This window comes from Triplophysa dalaica, chromosome 7, assembly GCF_015846415.1.
Source record: "Triplophysa dalaica isolate WHDGS20190420 chromosome 7, ASM1584641v1, whole genome shotgun sequence".
NCBI lineage: Eukaryota > Metazoa > Chordata > Actinopteri > Cypriniformes > Nemacheilidae > Triplophysa > Triplophysa dalaica.
Genome location: NC_079548.1, coordinates 1,682,536 through 1,704,926, shown reverse-complemented (window position 1 = coordinate 1,704,926; position 22,391 = coordinate 1,682,536). Strand labels below are relative to the sequence as shown.

The following is a 22,391-nucleotide window of genomic DNA, read 5'->3' as shown; positions in this document are numbered from 1 at the left end:
AGCAGATCATCTCCTGCAGTCGTCTGGTGGGATCTATCAGGTTGTGTCTTCTGCCTCTGAAGAGATTCTCATGTTGTTCAAGATGAGTTTGACAGTAAGAGTTGAGACACGTCAGACAGGATTTGATGGCTTTGTGTTTTCGTCCAGTACAGACGTCACACTCCACATCTCCAGCGCCAGCGTAACACACATCAGAAAGTTTGGTCTTTTTCAGTTTCTCCACCATCTCAGCCACCATCACATTCTTTCCTAAAACCGGTCGTGGACTGAAGGTTTGTCTGCACTGAGGACAGCGGTATATTCTCATCTGATCTTCATGATTCCAGCAGTCTGTGATACATCTCATACAGTAAGTGTGTCCACAGGGAACAGTCACTGGATCCTTCAGTAGATCCAGACACACTGAACACATGAACTCATCCTCTGAAAAACCTTCTGCCATTTCACACAGAGAGAGAGATCACTGCAGCTTCACAACACTTCTGTCTTTCTCTCTGAACTGAAGTCTTAATAAATCTTGCTCATCACATGTTTGACTAACAGGTTTTTCTGTAGGACGTGACTTACTGTAAAACATTTTTCTTCTGTATCATGCACACCGGTTCTTCTGCTTTTATTACTGCAGTGAACATTGTATGGGCTGCTTTTTCATTTAGTTTTTTGTCATTTATATTGCTTAAAAGTGAAACGTTTCATTGTTGTACAATGTACTTTTTATTAACACTTTACATGCATTTACTTACATTAGCAAATTAACTTTATTGTAAAGTGTTATGTATGGTACTTGTTGAGAAGTACAAATGGAAACAATACTTAACAGAAGAAATCTAAAGAATCTAAATAAAGCACAAACGGAAACGATACTTAACAAAAGTCATCAGTAATGAATTTATCATGTACTGCATTTATATAAAAACAACCATTTAACACCAACTGCGTAAACATTTCCCTTGAGAGAAAACACATGAAATGTGTAAAAAGGTGGAGTTTATTATCAAACTGTTCAGGCATGTGAAAACTGTGATAAAAGATAAATGCTTTCTGAAAGAGTTTCTGAGTAACAGAAGAATGTGGTTTGATCAGATTTGAGAACTTTTCATATTTCTGTAATGTGAGCTGATGTCAGAAATCCAGCTGACACAATACTAAAGGTTAACGTGTTTATATTGACCATGAAGTCTCAAGTGTAGGTCTGAGATGGTACATACAGTGAGGAAAATAAGTATTTGAACTCCCTGTCATTTTGCATGTTCTCCCACTTAGAAATCATGGAGGGGTCTGAAATTGTCATCGTAGGTGCATGTCCACTGTGAAAGACATACTCTAAAAAAAAATTCAGAAATCACAATGTATGATTTTTTAACTATTTCTTTGTATGATACAGCTGCAAATAAGTATTTGAACACCTGAGAAAATCAATGTAATTATTTGGTACAGTAGCCTTTGTTTGCAATTACAGAGGTCAAACGTTTCCTGTAGTTTTTCACCAGGTTTGCACACACTGCAGGAGGGATTTTGGCCCACTCCTCCACACAGATCTTCTCTAGATCAGTCAGGTTTCTAGCCTGTCGCTGAGAAACACGGAGTTTGAGCTCCCTCCAAAGATTCTCTATTGGGTTTAGGTCTGGAGACTGGCTAGGCCACACCAGAACCTTGATATGCTTCCTACAGAGCCACTCCTGGTTATCCTGGCTGTGTGCTTCGGGTCATTGTCATGTTGGAAGATCCAGCCTCGACCCATCTTCAATACTCTAACTGAGGGAAGGAGGTTGTTCCCCAAAATCTCGCAATACATGGCCCCGGTCATCCTCTCCTTAATACAGTGCAGTCGCCCTGTCCCATGTGCAGAAAAACACCCCCAAAGCATGATGCTACCACCCCCATGCTTCACAGTAGGGATGGTGTTCTTGGGATGGTACTCATCATTCTTCTTCCTCCAAACACGTTTAGTGGAATTATGAGCACAAAGTTATATTTTGGTCTCATCTGACCACATGACTTTCTCCCATGACTCCTCTGGATCATCCAAATGGTCATTGGCAAACTTAAGACGGGCCTGGACATGTGCTGGTTTAAGCAGGGGAACCTTCCGTGCCATGCATGATTTCAAACCATGATGTCTTAGTGTATTACCAACAGTAACCTTGGAAACGTTGGTCTCAGCTCTATTTAGGTCATTGACCAGCTCCTCCTGTGTAGTTCTGGGCTGATTTCTCACCTTTCTTAGGATCATTGAGACCCCACGAGGTGAGATCTTTCATGGAGCCCCAGTCCGAGGGAGATTGACAGTCATGTTTAGCTTCTTCCATTTTCTAATGATTGCTCCAACAGTGGACCTTTTTTCACCAAGCTGCTTGGCAATTTCCCCGTAGCCCTTTCCAGCCTTGTGGAGGTGTACAATTTTGTCTCTAGTGTCTTTGGACAGCTCTTTGGTCTTGGCCATGTGAGTAGTTGGATTCTTACTGATTGTATGGGGTGGACAGGTGTCTTTATGCAGCTAACGACCTCAAACAGATGCATCTGATTTAGGATAATAAATGGAGTGGAGGTGGACATTTTAAAGGCAGACTAACAGGTCTTTGAGGGTCAGAATTCTAGCTGATATACAGGTTTTCAAATACTTATTTGCAGCTGTATCATACAAATAAATAGTTAAAAAATCAAACACTGTGATTTCTGGATTTTTTTTAGATTATATAGCCATTAAAGAGACAACATGACAAATATGAACAATTAATGAAAAACAAAAGAACAATGACCCAAAGTTGAACCAGCCCTTAATGCTAAGCAGAATGTGTCCTGATATTATGAAATACTTAAAGATCTACTTCTGATTAAAAAACAAATATGTTTGATAAAATCACACAGATGGAAATTGTTGCTCTACAACTACATTCAGGTTAGATTTGTAGTGTTATTCACTGTTTTCAGTTAGAAAATACAAAACTGTATGACTTCACACATGAAGTGACCATAACGCACACAGTTTCTGTAAATCTCATGAATCTTGTGATAGATTTAACTATGGATATATGGCTTACATATCTTATAGATCCAAAATAAGAATCCAGTTTAACTAGATCTCTCCCCATCATGTTTAGCATGAGAATCCAGCACATTTAACAGTGTAAAGAAGTCAGAATGCATGAAACATAATCACCCTACATTTAAAAAAATACTGCTTTAACATGAGAACAAATGCTAATCTCTATATACTTTATTCTGTTAGACAACGAGTCTCAATGCCGAGTGATCATCTAGTTCAAACATAGGATAGAGAGGTTGAGTGAATGTGGTGTGAACTCTGTGGATGAGACTCATTGTGTCGCTTGCGACTCTGTAGAAGGACAGAATTCCTGCACTGTGATCCACATACACTCCTACTTTAAAAATGCTCGGATTAAGAGAAACAATCATCTCTGAATTATTATGAATGAATGAATAATGGGCAGGACAACAGCATAGAGTCCAGGACTGATCATTACGTCCAGCTGCACACTCCAGACCGACTCCTTTTCTACTGATGCTCTTGTATGCCACTGCTATATAAACGCCATTCTTATCACTCCCACTCCACTCCACCTCCCAGTAACAGCGTCCACTCACACTCTCTGTGCACATCACGTTCATCCAGCGGTCAAATCTGTCTGGATGATCTGGATACTGCTGGGGTGAATCAGTGATTATAGCCGCTCCTTCAGACAGTCTGACGTGATGATTCATTGTATTTGGATCCAGTGTGAACTGACGAAAATCTGATGTAAAGAACATCACACAGCATCTTTTACATGCATTAGTGAAAACATACACTATTTTTACATCAGTACAGAAGCAATATACTCAATTAAACAAGCTTCCTCACATTAAGGCAAGTTTATTTTCCAGACTTTTCATTTAATGAGATATTCTACTTAAAACCGTCATTCCACTGGGCTGTATGATTTTTTCAGTATTAGTAACTTACATTGTAGGAATTCACTCCTGTTTTGGGGTTCAGGGACCTGGATGCTTGTCACTATGGAAACCAAAAGACATCTGCGGTTTCATTTTCATTCAAGAAATAAAATCTACAGCTTTTGTATTCATTTTAAACTATTTAAACAAAGAATAAATATCCATCAGTTTACCTGATCTCTTGCGAATCTCCTCTCTGCAGAAACGCAGCAGTTTCTCTCTGAATTGAGACACAGATTTCATAACATCATCATCAAAAGAGACGTCAGAAGAGACACTGATGTTTTCTGTTGATCCAGAGATGGAGAGACACTGGAAATTCTAGAGACACACAGACAGACAACGGACCAAATCAGAATCGAGGGTATGCATTGTCATCACTTTCCCACGAGCACATGTCGGGACACGTCCTGGGATAAGTTCCCTTGAGTGGCAAAACACATAGTAATATGGCTGAGGGGAGTAGAAGAAACAAAGAAACCGGGACTAAAAGACGCAGTTGTTTTCTTTTGTTTTCAACGGTAACGCCGTGCTTTAAAAAGGCCACCAGTTTGTTGTTTTTTTCCGCTCAGTGCTGGTGCTATGCATTTTTCCCACGATCGGCACCTCCATTTAATTGGGCACCCAGAGTTGAAAAATGCTCAACTTTGGGCAGAATGCTGCGCCTGCAGTGGTGGTTTTCAGTCGAGCTCCTGCCACCTTCAGCAGCGTAAATCCGCCTCGGTGGACACAGCCTCTTAAACCTTTTTTCACCAAGTACGCACATACACACACAACCTATGAAGGGATAGTTCACCTAAAAATATAAATTTTGGCCTCATTTTCACACACTCAAGTTGTTCAAAATCTGTATAAATGTTTGTTCTGTTTGACACAAAGACAGATATTGTAGCAGCCTAATTAATCGCCTTTGCGAAGCTGCAGGAGCTGAGGAATAACTTGTGACGGGTCATTCATTCGTTACCATTGAATTTTTTAGTTTTCGTTTTGCTTCACCAAAAATCGTACAATAAAATTCTTCTTGACGTTATTGGAAGACCATTTCAATTCAAGGTAGTTGATGTTTCTACGATCAACAAAAAAAATTTGTTTTCTCACACTCACCCCCTTCCTTTCTGCTTTCCTCTCCCATAACAGGAGCTTTAACTCTCACTTTAATTAGTGACACGCCCAAATTCCCCATGGTCATTTGACATCACACGTGAATGTTCACATGGCTCCTATATTCCAGCCCCTAATTATTATTTTCTAAACAATAATCACATCCAATAAATACACATAGGAGACACAGACATTTGACACAACATACAACCTTCCATTTTTTTTTATACATCAATCAATGTCTGTGTAAAATCCATGTAAAGTCCATAATGCTTCAATTTCAATGAGTGATTGTAACTCGGACATATCAACGTGTAAAGTCAATGTCTATATTGACCCGTCCAAAAAACAAAGGAAAGCTTTTTCAAGGAAGTTTCAGGTATCTGTTTCCAGCAGAAGGCAGATTTCCGTGACTGGTCTGATCCAAAAATTGGTCTTAGTCTTCAGTTGGATTTGTATTTGTATTTGGATTCAATTTATTGTCATTACACATATAACAAGTACAGTGTAACAAATTGGATTTAAGAAGAAAAATACAGCAAACATGAGGGAAGTGGAGAGAAAAACAGATACACATAATACACCATAGACAAGACTTGCAACAGGGTAAGATAATCCAGCTCCGACAAGCAGCCATCTGGCCCAGTGCCATTACGGCGCCGCTCACAGACCCGCCTGTCAGGCTGGCGGTTCAAAGCATACGGAGTTGCACCTGATGAACAAAACCGTTTTTGTCTGGAAAGGTTTGGATCACTTTCCCAAATATCCATGAATTTCGGGGTGCCGGATATTCCACCAATAGCACAATATCTCCTGGAATGAAGTTTCGGGTTGCAGTGGACCACTTCTATCGCTCTTGCAATTGAGGTAAACACTCCTTTGTCCATCGTTTCCAGAACAGATCCGATATATACTGCACTTGTTTCCATCATCGACGGGCATATACTGTATATCCTCCTTTTGAAAGATTCCAGGTGGTAATAATGGTGCAGTTTTTAAAAGCAACAAATGATTAGGTGTCAGTGCTTCCCAATCATTGGGATCAGTTGATTCTTTAGTAATGGGACGTCCATTAATGATTGCTTCTGCTTCGCATAGAACTGTATGGAGACCATCTTCATCAAGGGTTTGTGTTCTTAAGGTGGCATTAAGAACCTTCCTTACAGAACTAATTAATCGTTCCCATGTGCCTCCGTGATGTGAACCAATTGGAGGATTAAAAATCCACTTGATTCCTATCTGCAGAAGCATGTTATTAATGTGAGATTGGTTCCAATCTTCAATAGCTTGTCTTAACTCAGGTTCTGCTCCATGGAGATGGTGGTCTAGTGGGTTAAACCACTGAACTGGTAAATCAAAGGTTGCTGGTTCGATCCCAGCAGCCACCACCAGTGTGTCCTTGAGCAAGACACTTTACTCCATGTTGCTCCAGGGGGATTGTCCCTGTAATACAGGGTTGTCCAAAGTCAGTCCTGGAGGGCCTGTGTCCTGCAAAGTTTAGCTTCAACCCTAATCAAACACACCTGAACAGCTAATCAAGGTCTCGCAAAGCAGACTAGAAACTTCCAAACAGGTGTGTTGAGCCAAGTTGGAGCTAAACTCTGCAGGGCTGTGGCCCTCCAGGACCGAGATTGGACACCCCTGCTGTAATAAGTGCAATGTAAGTCGCTTTGGATAAAAGCGTCTGCCAAATGACTACATATGAAAATTTGTACCATTATCAGATCGTATTTCTACGACTTGTCCACGTTTTGCGATGAATCGTCGCAATGCATTTATAAAGGAATCTGTTTCTAGTGATGGTACCACTTCTATATGAATAGCACGAATTGCTAGGCACGTGAAGATGACACTGTATCTCTTAACGATACTTCTCCTGCTCATAATTTCGAAGGGTCCAAAACAGTCAACTCCAACATAAGTGAATGGAGGTTTATCTGGAGAAACTCTATCCAGAGGCAGGTCTGCCATCTGTCGATACCCTGGTGCTGCCTGCAAACGTTTGCAGATCACAAAGTTGGACAAAATCTTTCTTATGGCAATGCTAGCACCAGGTATCCAATACTTTTGATGCAACCTCGATAGCATATAGTTTCGACCACCACCACCACTTCTTCATGAATATGTCTGAGAATAATGCTTGGGATGTGAATGTCCTTTGTAAGTATAGCAGGATGTTTTGCCTCTTCGGGCATAGCTGCCCTACTCAACCATCCCCCTACTCTTAAAACACCATCTCCAAGGACTGGATTGAGTTTATAAATGTGACTGTTCCTTTTCATTTGTTCTCCTTGTTGCAAAATTGAGAATTCATCAGGATATCTCCGTCTTTGACAGTAACGAATAATATCCAATTCAGCTTTCTTCAGCTCCTCCACTGAAAGCTCTCTTTTATCACACTGAACGTTTGTCTTCTCCAATTCATCTTTCAGTTGTTGTCTTTGTTGATTTTCATTCATTCCAGATTGTGTTAAAGTCATTTTCAATGATTTCCTCTTCTTATTTAGATTTAAGAGTAACTACATAAATCTGACAATCCAAGCAACGTACCTCTTTAACCGGCTCCAACTGGAGAAGTATTGCATAAAGTGTGTCATAACGTCCTTCTCTAATTGTACAGTATTGACAGTGATACTTCTTTTCACCTCTGGATCCTATGGTGAACATTCCCCCAGGTCAGAAGGATCAACAGGCCATTCTTTTTCAGGCTTTAGAAGAAACTGTGGTCCAAGCACCCAACTTCTGTTCCCTAAAAATTATTTCACTCTCAACCCTCTGGAAGCTACATCTGCTGGATTTACTTCAGTGCTCACATACCTCCATTATGATGATCGAGACACCTTAAGAATTTCAGAAACTCTGTTAGCCACGAAAGTTCGATACCTAGAAACTTAATTTCTGACATATTTTAGTACAGAAGTACTGTCTGTCCAGAAGCCTGAGTCCTGTAAGGACCTTCACAGTTCCCTTCTCCACAACGCATCCATTCAAATTGCTAATGTTGCAGCGGTAAGTTCCATTCGAGGGATAGATACTGGCTTCAAATGAGCTACTCTAGCTTTCCCCATTACAAAAGTGACATGCACTTGTGAGTTAATATCATGCAAAAGCAGATAAGTAACTACTCCATAACCATCTTCGCTTGCGTCAGAAAAGTGGTGCAATTGTGCTGTGTTCACCTCTCCGAAGCCCAAGGGGTTTAAAGCATCTATCAATCTTAAAGCTTTCCAACTCACGCAACCCATCCAACCAGTTGATCCACTCCTCAGCATTTGAAGCAGGAATCCTTTCATCACAGCCAAGTTTCTTCCAGCACAAATCTTGTAAGATTTTTTTGCACACAAAGTCACAGGAGACAGAATTCCTAAGGGGTCATAAACAGAACTCACAGTAGCAATTATCCCCCTTCTGGTTGAAGGCCTCTGCTGCAACACGATTTTGAGCTTGAAGGCATCACATTGTATACACCACTGTTCACCCAGCACTCTCTCTACGGGAAGTAAATCTTGGCCCAAATCCAAATACTTCACCTTATATAGCTCTGAATTCCTCTGGGATTCTTACCAGCACATCTCGACAGTTACTTATCCATTTAGTCAATGTATAACCCCCCTTTGCACAAATAGCTACGAGGTTGTGATACAGAGAAACAGCTTCATCCTCTGAATGTACAGAGACAAGACAGTCGTCTACATAAAAGCAATGCAAAATTGTATCAATTACTTCGTTGCTGAAGTCTTTATTATCTTCTGCACACCTTCTGAGGGCAAAAGTTGCACAACTAGGTGATGAAGTGACTCCAAAGAGGTGCACGACCATACGATATTCTACCATATCTTAAGTAAGATCACCGTCTTGCCACCAAAGAAATCTCAGCAAGGCTGTATCGTCTTTTGGTACCCGCACTTGATGAAACATGGCTTCGATATCTGCCGTGATAACAACTCGCTCTTTCCTAAACCTAGTTATCACCCCAATCAGTGAACTGGTGAGGTCTGGACCCTGTAATAGCTGGGTATTCAAAGACGTCCCTTGAAATGTAGCTCCGCAATCAAAGACAACACGGAGCTTTCCTTTTCTGGGGTGATCAAGACCGTGATGGGGTATATACCATTCTTAAGCATCATTACATTCCAAGTCTTTAGCTGGCACTCTCTCCGCATAAACTTTAGAAATAAGATCTTTCATGAAAACAGCATATTCAGAATGAAGTGAAACGTCCCTTTTCAATCTTTTCTTTAGGTTCAGAGCACGCTGTTCTGCAATCATCTTGTTGTCCGGCATACGAACATCTTTATTCCTCAAAGGTAAGCCAATAGAATAATGACCCCCTTCTAACTTTAACGAGTCTGTTACCACCTCAATGAACCTGTGATCTTCTCTTGAGAACCTAACTTGTTCATTTTTGCTACATTCAGGAAAATCAACTTCAAATTGCTGTTGCCAGAGTTCTCCCAAGTTTGAAACAGAAATCCTATTGATTGTAACATCAGGGTACTTAGAAGCAGAATGATTGGCCCAGTCTCCTCTTAGTGGACCATTTACAGTCCATCCCAACCTAGTTTTAATTGCATAGAGTCCATTATCAACACTGCGGATCACTTTAATCGGCTCCATAACCCTTGGGGCATTTATTCCTATAAGTAGTTCGATATCAGAGTCAATGTCAGGCAAATTGACATGCTTCAAATATGGCCATCCCTGCAAATCCTTTTGCTTTTGGATGTTTCCGCTATGCACGGGCATAGTCACTTGTGTGTAGGCAACAGGTAACTCCCAAAAGTCTTCTTTATTCAAACCAGCTACCTGGTAGTTACAACTTTCTCCTCACCCATAGCAGGCTACGCAAGAGAATATTTGTCCATTTTCCTGAAAGACCAAGTCCATTCATCAATCTAGACGTACAGAACACTGCTGTACTACCTTGGTCCAAAAAAGCAAATGTAATCACAGTCTTGTTTCCATACCAATTTGCCTACCGTAGCAATAGGAGGACAGATGATACGGTGTCAATGGCGCTGCACTCCGTGCTCACACATCTGGACAATAAGGACACTTATGCACGCATGCTGTTTGTAGACTTCAGCTCTGCCTTCAATACCGTCATCCCTTCCAAGCTAATCATCAAACTTGGAAACCTAGGCATTAACAACTCAACCTGCAACTGGATTATGGATTTCTTGACGAACAGGCCTCAGCTTGTTAGGTTAAGCAACATCTGCTCCACCACAATCACCCTCAACACTGGCGTACCACAGGGCTGCGTACTGAGCCCCTTTCTCTACTCCCTTTTCACACTTGACTGCAGGCCTGTGAATGGATCTAACTCCTTCATCAAGTTTGCAGACGATACAACAGTGATTGGTCTCATCAGCAACAACTATGAGACTGCTTACAGGGAGGAGGTACGGCACCTGGCCACATGGTGCTCAAACAACAACCTGCTCCTTAACACCTCCAAGACAAAGGAGATCATTGTGGACTTCAGGAAGGCAAAAGGAGGCACACACGACCCCATCCACATTAATGGGACGGCTGTTGAACGTGTTTCCAGTTTCAAGTTCCTGGGGACCCATATTTCGGAGGACCTGTCTTGGACCACGAACACCTCATGCCTGGTCAAGAAGGCTCACCAGCATCTCTTCTTTCTGAGGACACTGAAGAAGAACCAACTGTCTTCAACTATCCTGGTGAACTTCTATCGCTGCACGATAGAGAGCATACTGACCAACTGTGTCTTAGTGTGGTACGGGAACTGTTCTGTTGCTGAGCGCAAGGCACTGCAGCGGGTGGTGAAAACAGCCCAGCGCATCACAGGGACTACACTCTCTTCCATTGAGGACATCCAGAAGAAACGCTGTCTGCGTCGAGCTTGCAGCATTCTCAAGGACTCCTCTCACCCCGCTCATAGACTGTTTACTCTCCTGCCTTCTGGTAGGTGCTTCAGGTGCCTGCGGACAAGAACCAGCAGACTGGGAAACAGCTTTTTTCACAGAGCTGTTTCATTATTGAACTCTGCTCCCCCACTGATTCCACTACCCTCATAACTTTAATGCTGCTATTACATAGTTTACATTGCACTACAGGGCTGCCATGCATGAATGAACTGTACACACCAGGACTTCATGTTATCTGCTCTACCGGACTGTTTACACACACACAGCATCATTTGCACTCTATACTGCTCACTTGCACACAAGGAATATTATACTGAATGCTCATTTACACTAATGGACTACTCTCATAACTGCATTACCTCATCTACTGCACTGTAACTTTCATAACTGCATTAACTCATCTACTGCACTGTAACATCAATAACTGCATTACCTCATTTACTGCACTGTAACATCAATAACTGCACTAACTCATCTACTGCACTGTAACTCTATTAACTGCATCTACTCATCTATTGCACCATAACTTCAATAACTGTATTAGTAACTCAGTAACTCTATTAACTGCATCTACTCATCTATTGCACCATAACATCAATAACTGCACTAACTCATCTACTGCACTGTAACTCTACTAACGGCATCTACTCATCTATTGCACCATAACTTCAATAACTGTATTAACCCATCTACTGCACTGTAACCTTAATAACCTCATCTGCTCATCTATTGTACCATAACTTCAATAACTGCATTAACTCATCTACTACACTGTAACCTTAATAACTAATGTCTATAATTAATGCACACTTAAGTCACTTGCACTATTGTATAGTCTATATTGTTATCTGTTCATAACCACCTGTACATTATTGTTCACAGTATATATCCTTCTGTATATATTGTCCATAGTACATACCGACTGTCATACTGTCAAAGGACATTTGTATTGTATTTCCCTAATATTGTATTCTGTATTTATTCAAACTGTATATCCTGCACTTGCTAATTGCACTTCTGGTTAGACCTAAACTACATTTCGTTACACTGTACTTGTATATGTGTAATGACAATAAAGTTGAATCTAATCTAATCTAATCTAATCTTAGATTTCACTTGTACAGGAACAATAGAAAGTTTACATTCATGTTCAACAGCCCCAATACATCCACTGGACTGGACGGATTCAGGAGCACTGAGCAGTGATTTCATTTTGTTTGTCCATAATATGGTAAATTTTATTAGTATTTCCTGAACCAGCATTGTAACTGCTTCCATACTGGGCATTTACATTCACATTACCATGCTGAGTTGAATTTGGAATTGTCTGGGGAAAAGTAATTTGAGAAATGTTCCTCTTGTTTGCAATTGCATCTGAAGAAACCATTTGATGAGTTGGAGTAAATGTTTTAGCACCAGCATTAAGTGTTTAGGTTGTCTGGTGTACTTTATTAACATAAGAATTCATTCCATCAGTATGCTGTGTCAAATCAACATGCACACTGGAACCCTTAAGTACGTTCACTTTGGCCATATTTGCAGCAATTTCCATTCGTAACCCAAATTCCTCTTTCTGTTTTCTTATGCTTTGTTCTTTTTCCTCAATAGAATGTTTTTCCTTTATTAAATGTTGACGTACCAACAGAGCTGCTATATCAGCCTCTGCCTTTTTGCGTGCTGAAGAGGTTGTTGATGTTGTTTCCTCTTGTTGTTTCCTGAAGTTTGATTGCCTCTTCAAAAACCTGAACCAAGCTTTCAAGTTCAATCTGAATAGCTGAAACGTTCTCATTTCGTTGCATGAGTTCTTCTATGGCCGGTATAGAACTTTTGATCACATTCACATTTCGTCCTCGTTCTTTCTGTAGTTGCTCAATTTTATTAGCCAAAGCCTTTTCGGTAAGCTGAACCTTTCTTTTACCTGCGTCCTGTTCAGATTCAACATCCTCACTGGATTCACGTTCACTCATAATTAGCACATGTGCGTCTAAACGCGTCTTTTCAAAACACGCAAACACTACCCAAAACACTGGAGCCGCATAATCCAAAGCAAAAAAACTTTTCCTTAGTTCCTAATCCAAATTTGACTCAATCATCCATCCACCGACAGGATTTTTTTGTTGACTATATTGTAGCAGCCAAATCGCCTTTGCGAAGCTGCAGGAGCTGAGTGCGGAATAACTTGTGACGTGTCATTCATCTGTTACCATTGCATTTTTGAGTTTTATTTTTGCTTTACCAAAATCGTACAATAAAATTCTTCTTGACGTTATTGGAAGACCATTTCAATTCAAGGTTGTTGATGTTTCTACGATCAACAAAACAAATGTGTGTTCCCACACTCACCCCCTTCCTTTCTGCTTTCCTCTCCCCTAACAGGAGCTTTAACTCTCACTTCATTAGTGACACGCCCTAATTTCCCATGGTCATATGACATCACACGTGAATGTTTACATGGCTCCTATAGATATTTTGAAGAATGTTAGAAACTGACATTTCTGGGACATCATTGACTACTAGGAAAAGTAAAATGGTAGTCAAAGGTGCCCCAGAACTTTTATGCTATCCAAAATTCTTCCAAATATCTCATTTATTAAATTATGTACAATATTAGTTTCTAGTATGGAAGTGAATAATGTTCCAGAACTGACATTCTTCCAAATATCTTTCTTTGTGTTCAAAAATTTAAAACAACTTGAGAGTGAGTATTTCATGGCATGAATTTGTTTGGTGAACTATCGCTTTAATTGTAATCACTCGCTCGTTTTATTTACCTGGAGAAACTGAATGTGATCTTGTGTTTGTGAAATCTTCTCCAGCTCAGTGTTTGTTCTCTTCAGATCTTTAATCTCCTGCTTCAGTCGCTCCAAGAGTCCTGCAGCTCGACTCCCTGCAGTCTTCTCCTGATCTCTGATCAGCTGTGTCACTTCAGACATCAGTTCAGTGAACGTCATCTCACACTCCTCCACTGCTGACTGTGCTGGACTCTGTTACACGCACCCACACGTCTGGTTTATTATCTCAGTATGGACAGTCCATAGGCGTTAAGATTTTTATACAGTACAAAATGTATAATTCTGTATGATTTAAAAATGCTGTTTTCCCGTATGAGGACCTAAACAATTTCCCCACAAGTTCAAAATCTACTGGTATCACTATCTTTGTGGGGAAATTAGGTCCCCACACAGTGTTGAATACCACTACACACACGCTTCAGGGAGACATCTTCTCACATCTCCTCACATCTCACCTTATGAGAGTCAACAGTGTCTCTGAGCTTCTGAAGATCTCTCTCTCTCCTCTGGATCTTCTGCTGGAGTTTATTCTGTGTTTCTACCAACTGACTCTGACAGAAACAAAGAAAGATTATTTAAACCTGAGCAAAGTTACATACCGAAACAGGGAAAGATGTTTTAACCACACACACAAGTGATGAAACACTTCTGACATTAACATTCTACTTAACTCACCAAATATAACTGATCAATAGAGCACATTTAAAGAGATCAGAGAATCACAGGCAATGACATTAAACACTTTTATTCATTTCTCACCCGCTTCTCTGTGTTTGCTGCTGAAATTGATGCAGTGTCATGATTTCTGTGTTCATCCAAACACAACAAACAGATACATCTCTGACACTGAATACAGTAAATCTCCATCACTTTATGGTGTTGAGAGCAGATCATCTCCTGCAGTCGTCTAGGATCATCTATCAGGTCGTGTCTTCTGCCTCTGAAGAGATTCTCATGTTGCTCAAGATGAGTTTGACAGTAAGAGTTGAGACACGTCAGACAGGATTTGATGGCTTTGTGTTTTCTCTCAGTACAGACGTCACACTCCACATCTCCAGCTCCAGCGTAACAGACATCAGGAACTTTGGTCTTCTTCAGTTTCTCCACCATCCTAGCAACCACCACATTCTTCCCTAAAACCGGTCGTGGACTGAAGGTTTGTCTGCACTGAGGGCAGCTGTAGATTCTCGTCTGATCTTCTTGATTCCAGCAGTCTGTGATACATCTCATACAGTAAGTGTGTCCACAGGGAACAGTCACTGGATCCTTCAGTAGATCCAGACACACTGAACACTTGAACTCATCCTCTGAAAAACTTGCTTCTGCCATTTCACTGCATTACTGCATACACACAGACAGAGATAACACACAACCACTTAAAAAAATGATTGCCCCAATAAGTTTGATTTTGAGTTAGGTTAACTTCTTTAGATTTCACTTGTTGAGACAACTCAAATATTAACGTTTATCATGGCTGCACTTATCAGACTTAAAAGAATAAGACAACAGAACTCAAACATAATAGTTAAAATAACTAACTAATTATCTGGCTTTTACATAGTGCAAATGAGACTGTGCAAATATGAAATACATAATATTTTTTAAATACATAATGTTAAATGTTTTTGTTTATGCAGTATGACAGTATTTCATACGTGTTATACTGCACTATAAGACCGAACAGTAAAAGTCATATAAAGAAAGTGGGTGGTAAATGCTGTTCATTTGCCTTGAATCTTCTACGTTTCTGAATTATTTTTTATGTTACATTGCTCAACTACTTTGATGTAACTTTGTCATTACTTATCAAATTGCACAGCCATGTTTCTATAGTAGCACTACGCGGACAAACTGAGCGTGTTTCGTAAAACGAAGGATGCACGGGACTATGTTCTTCTTCTTCGGCTGTGTTTTGGAGGCAGCTAGCAAAGCCACTACATAAATGGATTAGCAGAAGAAGAGGAAGAACAATAACAAAATATACTTGTGGTGTTTTTTATTAGAAATAGAAACGGTTCTTTGTTGCAGTAAGAAATGAAATTTGCGCTAACGGAGGACCACACATACTCTTCACAAGAGCCGACAGAGCGTCAATCTGTGTCGTCAAAAATGAGAAAATACGATGCAGTAAGGCACAGTCGAGACAAAAAAACGGCAGAAAACCTGAATAAACATCAGCAGGGCTTTTCCCAAATGGAGGGCACTGAAGCAGGAAAAGGTTTGCTAAGCGACGCCGAAGTTGCCAGCTTTCTGCTGGACCCGTAAATTTGTCTAGTTTCCGCTATATAAGTGAACTGTTTGTTTGACAGCTTTAGCTAATAGATGAGCTGATCATCAAGAGAAGTCGCATTTTTCCTTGTAAATGTTTAGCACTTTGTAATTGTATCATAAGTCCTTGTTGCATGGCCATGTGCAAATCAAGTTAGAAATCATGTTTACAATCATAATTTGCATAAATCGGGTGTAAGTTATATTATAATACTGCTTAGCTTCCACACTCTCTCTTGTGCGGTCCTCCCGGGTAACGTTAGCTCCTCTGCCTCCACTCCCCCTGCCTGCATCTCCACCACCCGTATCTCTCCAATCTCTTCCTCTCCCTCTTACTACCTGTGTTAAATCCTCTGATTTACTCAGTGATGATGAGAAAAACTTCTGCTAAGACTTTCGTGGATAGATTACACACCTTTAGCATTGGCAAGCGGTTTCAATAGGCTGTAAGTTACGAACCAAGTTACCGTGCCAAAAAATACTATGTAAAATAAGTGAATAAATCACAGACACAATGTTAAACAAGTAACATTAATATTCACTATAACGTGAGTAAATGATAATGAAGTAACTTTTATTTATTTATTTTTCTTTGTAAATAAGCCTCGATACTTGACTTGCAAAGGTTACTCTCTGCTGTCTCAGACGACATCATCTCTGTCCTGTGTACGTAACTTCAGTCTGTTGTTAACATGTAAGACGTAGATTCAATGATCAACACCACCGATAATGTCCGCTGTCATTTACGGAACCCTTTTGTCCTGTGACGGCAACCGTAGCTTCTCTAATGGAAGGGGGATGGCGGAGCTGTAGGTTGCAATTTCCTACATCGCCAATAGTGGCCTCTGAAACTTACACACAGAACCTTTAAAGGGGCCGCCAATCAAACGAGCTTGTTGATCTTGTGCGGACTGAAGACAAGAAATTGATCGGTGGAAAGAACTTTATTGTTGTTACACGTTTGCTAACAAAATAATATTCTGCAGCAGTAACACTGTTGTGCATGCTCTGACACTAAAGTTAGCATGAAATTCCCGTGTATTTACAGAAAATGTATAACGTTAATGCACATCATCATAAACTCACCAGGAACACAAACAATCTCAGTCACCTTTGCCCACGCATCAGTTTTATTTAATTATGTCCCTGTACGTGTGGCCGGATTAACCATATGGGCATTGAGCATATTTACTGTATTACTGTAATTTATTCTGTATTTTTGCAAGATTATGGTGATCCTGGGGTCGTGATGATGGGGTACTTGAATATTGTGGCCCAGGGTACAGCGAAGTGTTAATCTGGCCCTGCCTGTACGCAAACAGGGACGCTTGGGAAACCCGCCACAGCAATAATCAACCTCTTCTCCATTTTGCTTGGGAACAAATGTGGTAGGAACCACAATTTAGAGGGCAGCATTCTCTGGAATCCTCTCAAGGTGTAGACTTCTACGATACCATTGATTGCCGCCGAAAAGCTCATTACCATAAATTTACTTGATTTCAACTCTCCTTGACGCCCTGAACGGCCAAGACTCGCCGCGCTGCTCCTCGATGCCGGCTCACTTGAAAATGAATGACTTCCGGCCACTTTGGCGCTCTCCCGGAAACACGATTTGTTCCGCCCATGCGCGAAAGTGCGTCTACTTCCGGTCGAAACAATTCGCGGTAAGTGGTTTGACACAAGTCGTTCCATACCGGATCTTTTTTTTTTCAGAATGTCTGAACGCAGTGCAACGCACAGCTTCAGTTTAACCAAACAGCGATCCGATCCCGCTTCATGACCTCACGAACGTGCATACGTACGTACTAGGCTCCAGCTTCATGAGGAGCGTCCACAATGTTTGCCCATCTTGCGTAGAGTGGTATATGTAACGGTTAGAGAAAGGTTTAGCAGTATTTAACAACTTGATTATATTTCGATGTATTATGATAATGGATATATATTTGTCTCTGAAAATTGGCTGTGGGATCGTCTGCAACGAGTTTTGAGATGAAACGCGAAACGGTGCGCTCTCTGCTATGAAGACTTCGCTTTCCATCGTTATATCGAATCTTCTGGCAGGCTAATCTGGTGAGTAATATGTTTTAATCACCATATTTCACTGTTATTTTATTGCTATTATTGAATAGTAGTTGAGTAAGGATTGTAGTTCTAAGGAGTTTTTAATGTCTCTAGCCTTCCTTTTGGTATGTTGGTCAGAACACAAGAGGTAATCATGGGTCAGGTTCAAAAGGGGTTTATTAAGTTCTGGTATGGATTTTACGATGTGTGGTTCAACAATAAACATAGATAATTAGTAAATTAAATTACACAGCCTCAATATGCTTTTAAATAAAGTATAAATATATATAATATATTCACAGCATACATATCACATGAACAACAATTCGTAGTAAAGCCATTTACATTACAACAGCGCACCAAAGAACGAAACTGAAAGTGTCTGTGTACACGTAATTAACCTCACATCTATCGTACAATATTCAGTTATTTATGTTATTCTATAGTTGGTAAATCAGCATAGTCACGTGCATTAACTTGTCATCGGCTGACAATACAATTCAGGTATCATAAATAATTGCAGGTTCAGAATGCGCTAGCATAGCCTAGCAGTGCGTGATACCGTAACATCATAACAGCGGCAAAACATCAAATTAAAACATAATACTATAACTATAAAGGGTTTGTCTATGAATAAAACGTGGACTTACATTCAGTTAAAGACGCACAGAAACCGATAATAGGTGAGAACAACTTCCCTGGAACGTGGCCACGTCTTTCGTTCATCTCCTTCACTCGACTGCTCACGGTGACTGACAGGTGCGCTAAGCCCGCCTCTTCAACTCTTATTTTAGCATCAAACGTATTTAGCTTCTTAGCAATTAATATGTCTTGTGCATGCGGACGACAGTGATTTGAGGTCCGAAACGGTTAGCTATTGCATGCATTTTCGAGTAACGTTAACGTTTAAAGATTATATTTATGACAAATCTCTTTGAAACAACGCCATCATAGTTGTTTATTTTAAAGATAAAAACAATCGTCTTTTATTGCGTTAGCAAATTTCAAACTTAGTTGAACCTAAAGTAGTAGATATGTGTCAGGTAAAATGCAAAAACAGACCAATGTTTTATGTCCAACCAGCTTTAAGGTCCAACCAGCAAAGCTTATTATTATTATTATTAGTCCACAGATTATTCTGACGTTCTGAGATTGTGGTAAATTACTTCCCATTTAAGACTAACATTAACCCAAACCAGGCAGCACATTCTTACGTCATACGCAAACTGAGCAGTAAAATTAAATAAACATTGATAATGTGTTTTTGCAAAAATTGTAACCTAACTAACTTTTCTACCCTGCCTCTTTTCAGGTGAAAACTGTCTTCAGTTAGGTACGTTGATAATCAATGATTCTTACTAACTTAATTGACATGCATATAGTTGGAATGTTATTTTTAATTTCTTTTCATGGTTTCGCAATTTATAATATTAATATAATGTATACACTGTACTCTCTTATACCCGTATTTGTATCTCTGCTCAACTTTACAGATAAGCAAACATCAACCAGAAAAAAAATAACCTTAGCTCTGTGTTGGAACAACTTAAAAGCTTATTCAAGAAAAAGCAACTCGCACTACACAGAAGTTCTGGATTTATGACCTCCAGCTTAGTTGGTTCTTGATGCCTGATTAACATTATACAGTCAGTTTTGGATTAGGCTATCTTTGGTTTATCTTTTGTTTGGGTGATGTAAAGTATTATATGGCTGTGTGTTTATTATCCACAGTGTATTCAAATATATTTTCTCTAAAAGGTGCATGTTGATGTCCGATTGAGACGGGTCTCTGTTCTTCGTGGTCTCCCTGTCTATATGTTTGAGGGTCACTCTTCAGAAGATATGCTATGAAAGTGAGCTTACTGTTGATAATGTATATGTCGGTTAATCATGGAAAACATTTGTTATTTTTCACAATTCTTGTATAATCTGCCCTAGGTTGATCTTGTAAGTGTAGGGTGTCTTCTTCAAACCTTTTATCTCTCCTGCCATTCAGATATCTTGAATAGGTTGTTGATTTTGATTTGAATATATCAATTGAAACTTTAATCATTGCATGTAATATAATTGTTTGGAGCAAATAGTTGAATATCCAGTCTTATGTACATTCAGTGTGTGCTCAAGTTTAAAGAAATACTTCACCAAAGAATGAAAATTCTGTCATGAAGACTAAACGTCAAGTCGGTTTATCTGTAGAAAAGAAATTAAGATAGTTTTAATGAGGTCCTGGAGCTTTCTTACTCCCCCATAGACAGCAACGTAACGTACATTCAAAGCGCAGAAAGTTAGTAAACACATTGTTAAAATACTCCATGTCCCTCCAGTGGTTCAAACTTCATTTATGAAGCAACAAGAATAATTTGAATGCACAACAAAAATGAGTTACTTTATTACTCTTCAGCTAAAGTCTCCGTCAAGCTCTTGGACTTTGGATCTTAATTGGGACAGCTCCGCTACATCAACACTGACTACTAGATAGAGCGGAACTGTTACTATAGCAACAATTTCAACATAAGTCTGTCTCTGAGGAGGCTTCAAAACAGTAGTACTAAATCTTAAATATACTGAATTAACTGCTCACACATGGTTTCCTGTTTTTTATGTGCCGTTTACATCTGAACCGTACAATGTTAGGCCGCTGTTCTTACTGTTAAATGTCTTTGTCCGCTGCAGGAAATTATAGCATCTAGCAGGCTTCACTCCTCCCATTGCAGCTGCATACTCTCGTCTTCTTTTCAACAGAGGCAAGGCATCGCAATCCTAAACTGCGAATCGAGGCATATCATTTAGGCTATATGCGAACTGAACCACCTTTAAAACAAATGAATTATTCCTTGGAGTAACAAACTGAAAACAAATGTTTTTCTTTGTCTTTGCAGATTAAGTCAAAATGTGGGACAGCAAGGCCACCGACCACATCAAGCCATGGGAGACCACCCTAAACATGCCCCTGGGGATCTGGCGGTAGCGGGCACCATGCAAATTGAAGTTCTTATTATATTTTGATATTCAAATGTTTAGATAATTTGTATGTAATGTAACTGACAATAAATGTTTTCTTGTACTTTTTGTCAGTTGTCTTATTTTGAGAGATATAACATAATATAAAATTGAATACATAAAAATGATTTTATGCTTAAAATGAAGGTAAATTCAAGTCTGGAAAAAGACAACACTTTTTATAGACGTCTTTCAACAACCCGAAAAAGACCTCTTCACAAAGACCGGAAAAAGACGTCTTATCAACGACGCGAAAAAGGCGGCCTTCCACTTTTCAACCACATTTGGACGTTGTTTAGACGTCTGGCACTGACGTCATTTTAACGGCTTTTTGCTTTTGCTTCAGCGTATTTTTTTCAATGTACATTTTATTGTATTTGTCAATAGAACATTTAAATGAAGTTTATATGAAAACAATAAACAACAGAACAAGTCCATTACATTAATCATTCACTGCATTTTAAGAAACAACCATTAAACACAAACCACATAAATATTCTGCAGTTCAACTAAAGTAAAATAGTGTGTACTAGCTCCCTCATGAAAACACATGAAGTGTATAAAGGATGAGTTTACCATCAAACAGTTCAGACAAGTGAAATATGTGAAACTGTGATGTTGAAGAGAATAAATCATTGAACTTTCTGAAAGACTTCTTGAGCAACAGAAGAATTTGGTTGGATCAGATCTGACAACAGTTTTTATTCCTGTAATGTGAGCTGATGACAGAAATAAAGTGAACTTTGCGTGTATTATACAAACTGACAGTGATCATAGAACAAACCACCTGCCGAACTTCATGTGTTAAACTGTCAGTTGCCTTCACATATAAAACAATTAAACATACAACACAGCAAACTTGAACAAGTAATAAAAAACAAAGATTCAAAATGAACCCAACATTTCACATACCCTTAATGCTAAGAATGTGTATATTGTTCATTCACATTTTACATTGTTGGAATATTGAGATGAAATAAAAAAATAATTATGAATGTAATTTCTGTGATGAATTCAAATCACACAGGTTGTTCATTATAAGGTAGTTATAAAGAAGGATGAGAATTTCTTTTGTTTTGGAATGTTTCAGTGTAGATATGTACCAATACAGATTTTTTTTCAAAATTAGCTTTTCCTCCCAATATTTGACGTTGAAAGTGTTTAAAAAAAATAAAGTGCTACGCATATATGAGATAAGAGCACCAGTATTTTTGAATGTAAGATGTGAATGTAGGTAATGTTCAAATAATAACAATGTAGGCTATAAATATGAAATTAATAATTCGTTAATAATCAATAACTTATATTTTTAATGGAT

At 39.4% G+C, this 22,391-nt stretch overlaps 2 protein-coding genes and 1 long non-coding RNA gene across 4 annotated transcripts in view; 1 reads left to right on the top strand and 2 right to left on the bottom strand.

Moving 5' to 3' along the window:
• LOC130425913 (zinc finger protein 91-like) overlaps positions 1 to 22,391 on the bottom strand; it is a 235,520-nt gene that overhangs the window by 70,364 nt on the left and 142,765 nt on the right. The gene's annotated exons all lie outside the window — the stretch shown is intronic.
• On the bottom strand, positions 993 to 18,937 carry LOC130425930 (tripartite motif-containing protein 16-like). The gene is made up of 7 exons (XM_056752383.1): positions 18,724 to 18,937; positions 14,504 to 15,085; positions 14,200 to 14,295; positions 13,724 to 13,936; positions 4,128 to 4,275; positions 3,965 to 4,015; positions 993 to 3,755 (listed from the first exon to the last, which is right to left on the bottom strand). The coding sequence occupies exons 2-7, from the start codon at positions 15,071 to 15,073 to the stop codon at positions 3,226 to 3,228; spliced, it is 1,608 nt and encodes a 535-aa protein (XP_056608361.1). The 5' UTR covers positions 15,074 to 15,085; positions 18,724 to 18,937; the 3' UTR covers positions 993 to 3,225.
• On the top strand, positions 17,681 to 21,142 carry LOC130426012 (uncharacterized). 2 transcript variants are annotated; one of them, XR_008907132.1, is made up of 5 exons: positions 17,681 to 18,082; positions 19,386 to 19,406; positions 19,567 to 19,719; positions 19,832 to 19,926; positions 20,953 to 21,142. It is a non-coding gene; the product is annotated as an uncharacterized LOC130426012 (long non-coding RNA). The 2 variants fall into 2 exon arrangements; XR_008907131.1 differs by lacking the exon at positions 20,953 to 21,142 and adding an exon at positions 20,747 to 20,887.

What these genes read in the sequence shown, in the direction of transcription:
- LOC130425930 (XM_056752383.1), bottom strand. Translation starts at nt 15,073, where the DNA reads ATGGCAGAAGCAAGTTTTTCAGAGGATGAGTTCAAGTGTTCAGTGTGT. An exon ending in CAGCAAACACAGAGAAGCGG is followed by an intron (nt 14,296 to 14,503) that starts GTGAGAAATGAA and finishes TGTTTCTGTCAG; the next exon opens with AGTCAGTTGGTAGAAACACA. An exon ending in GGAGATTCGCAAGAGATCAG is followed by an intron (nt 4,016 to 4,127) that starts GTAAACTGATGG and finishes TGGTTTCCATAG; the next exon opens with TGACAAGCATCCAGGTCCCT.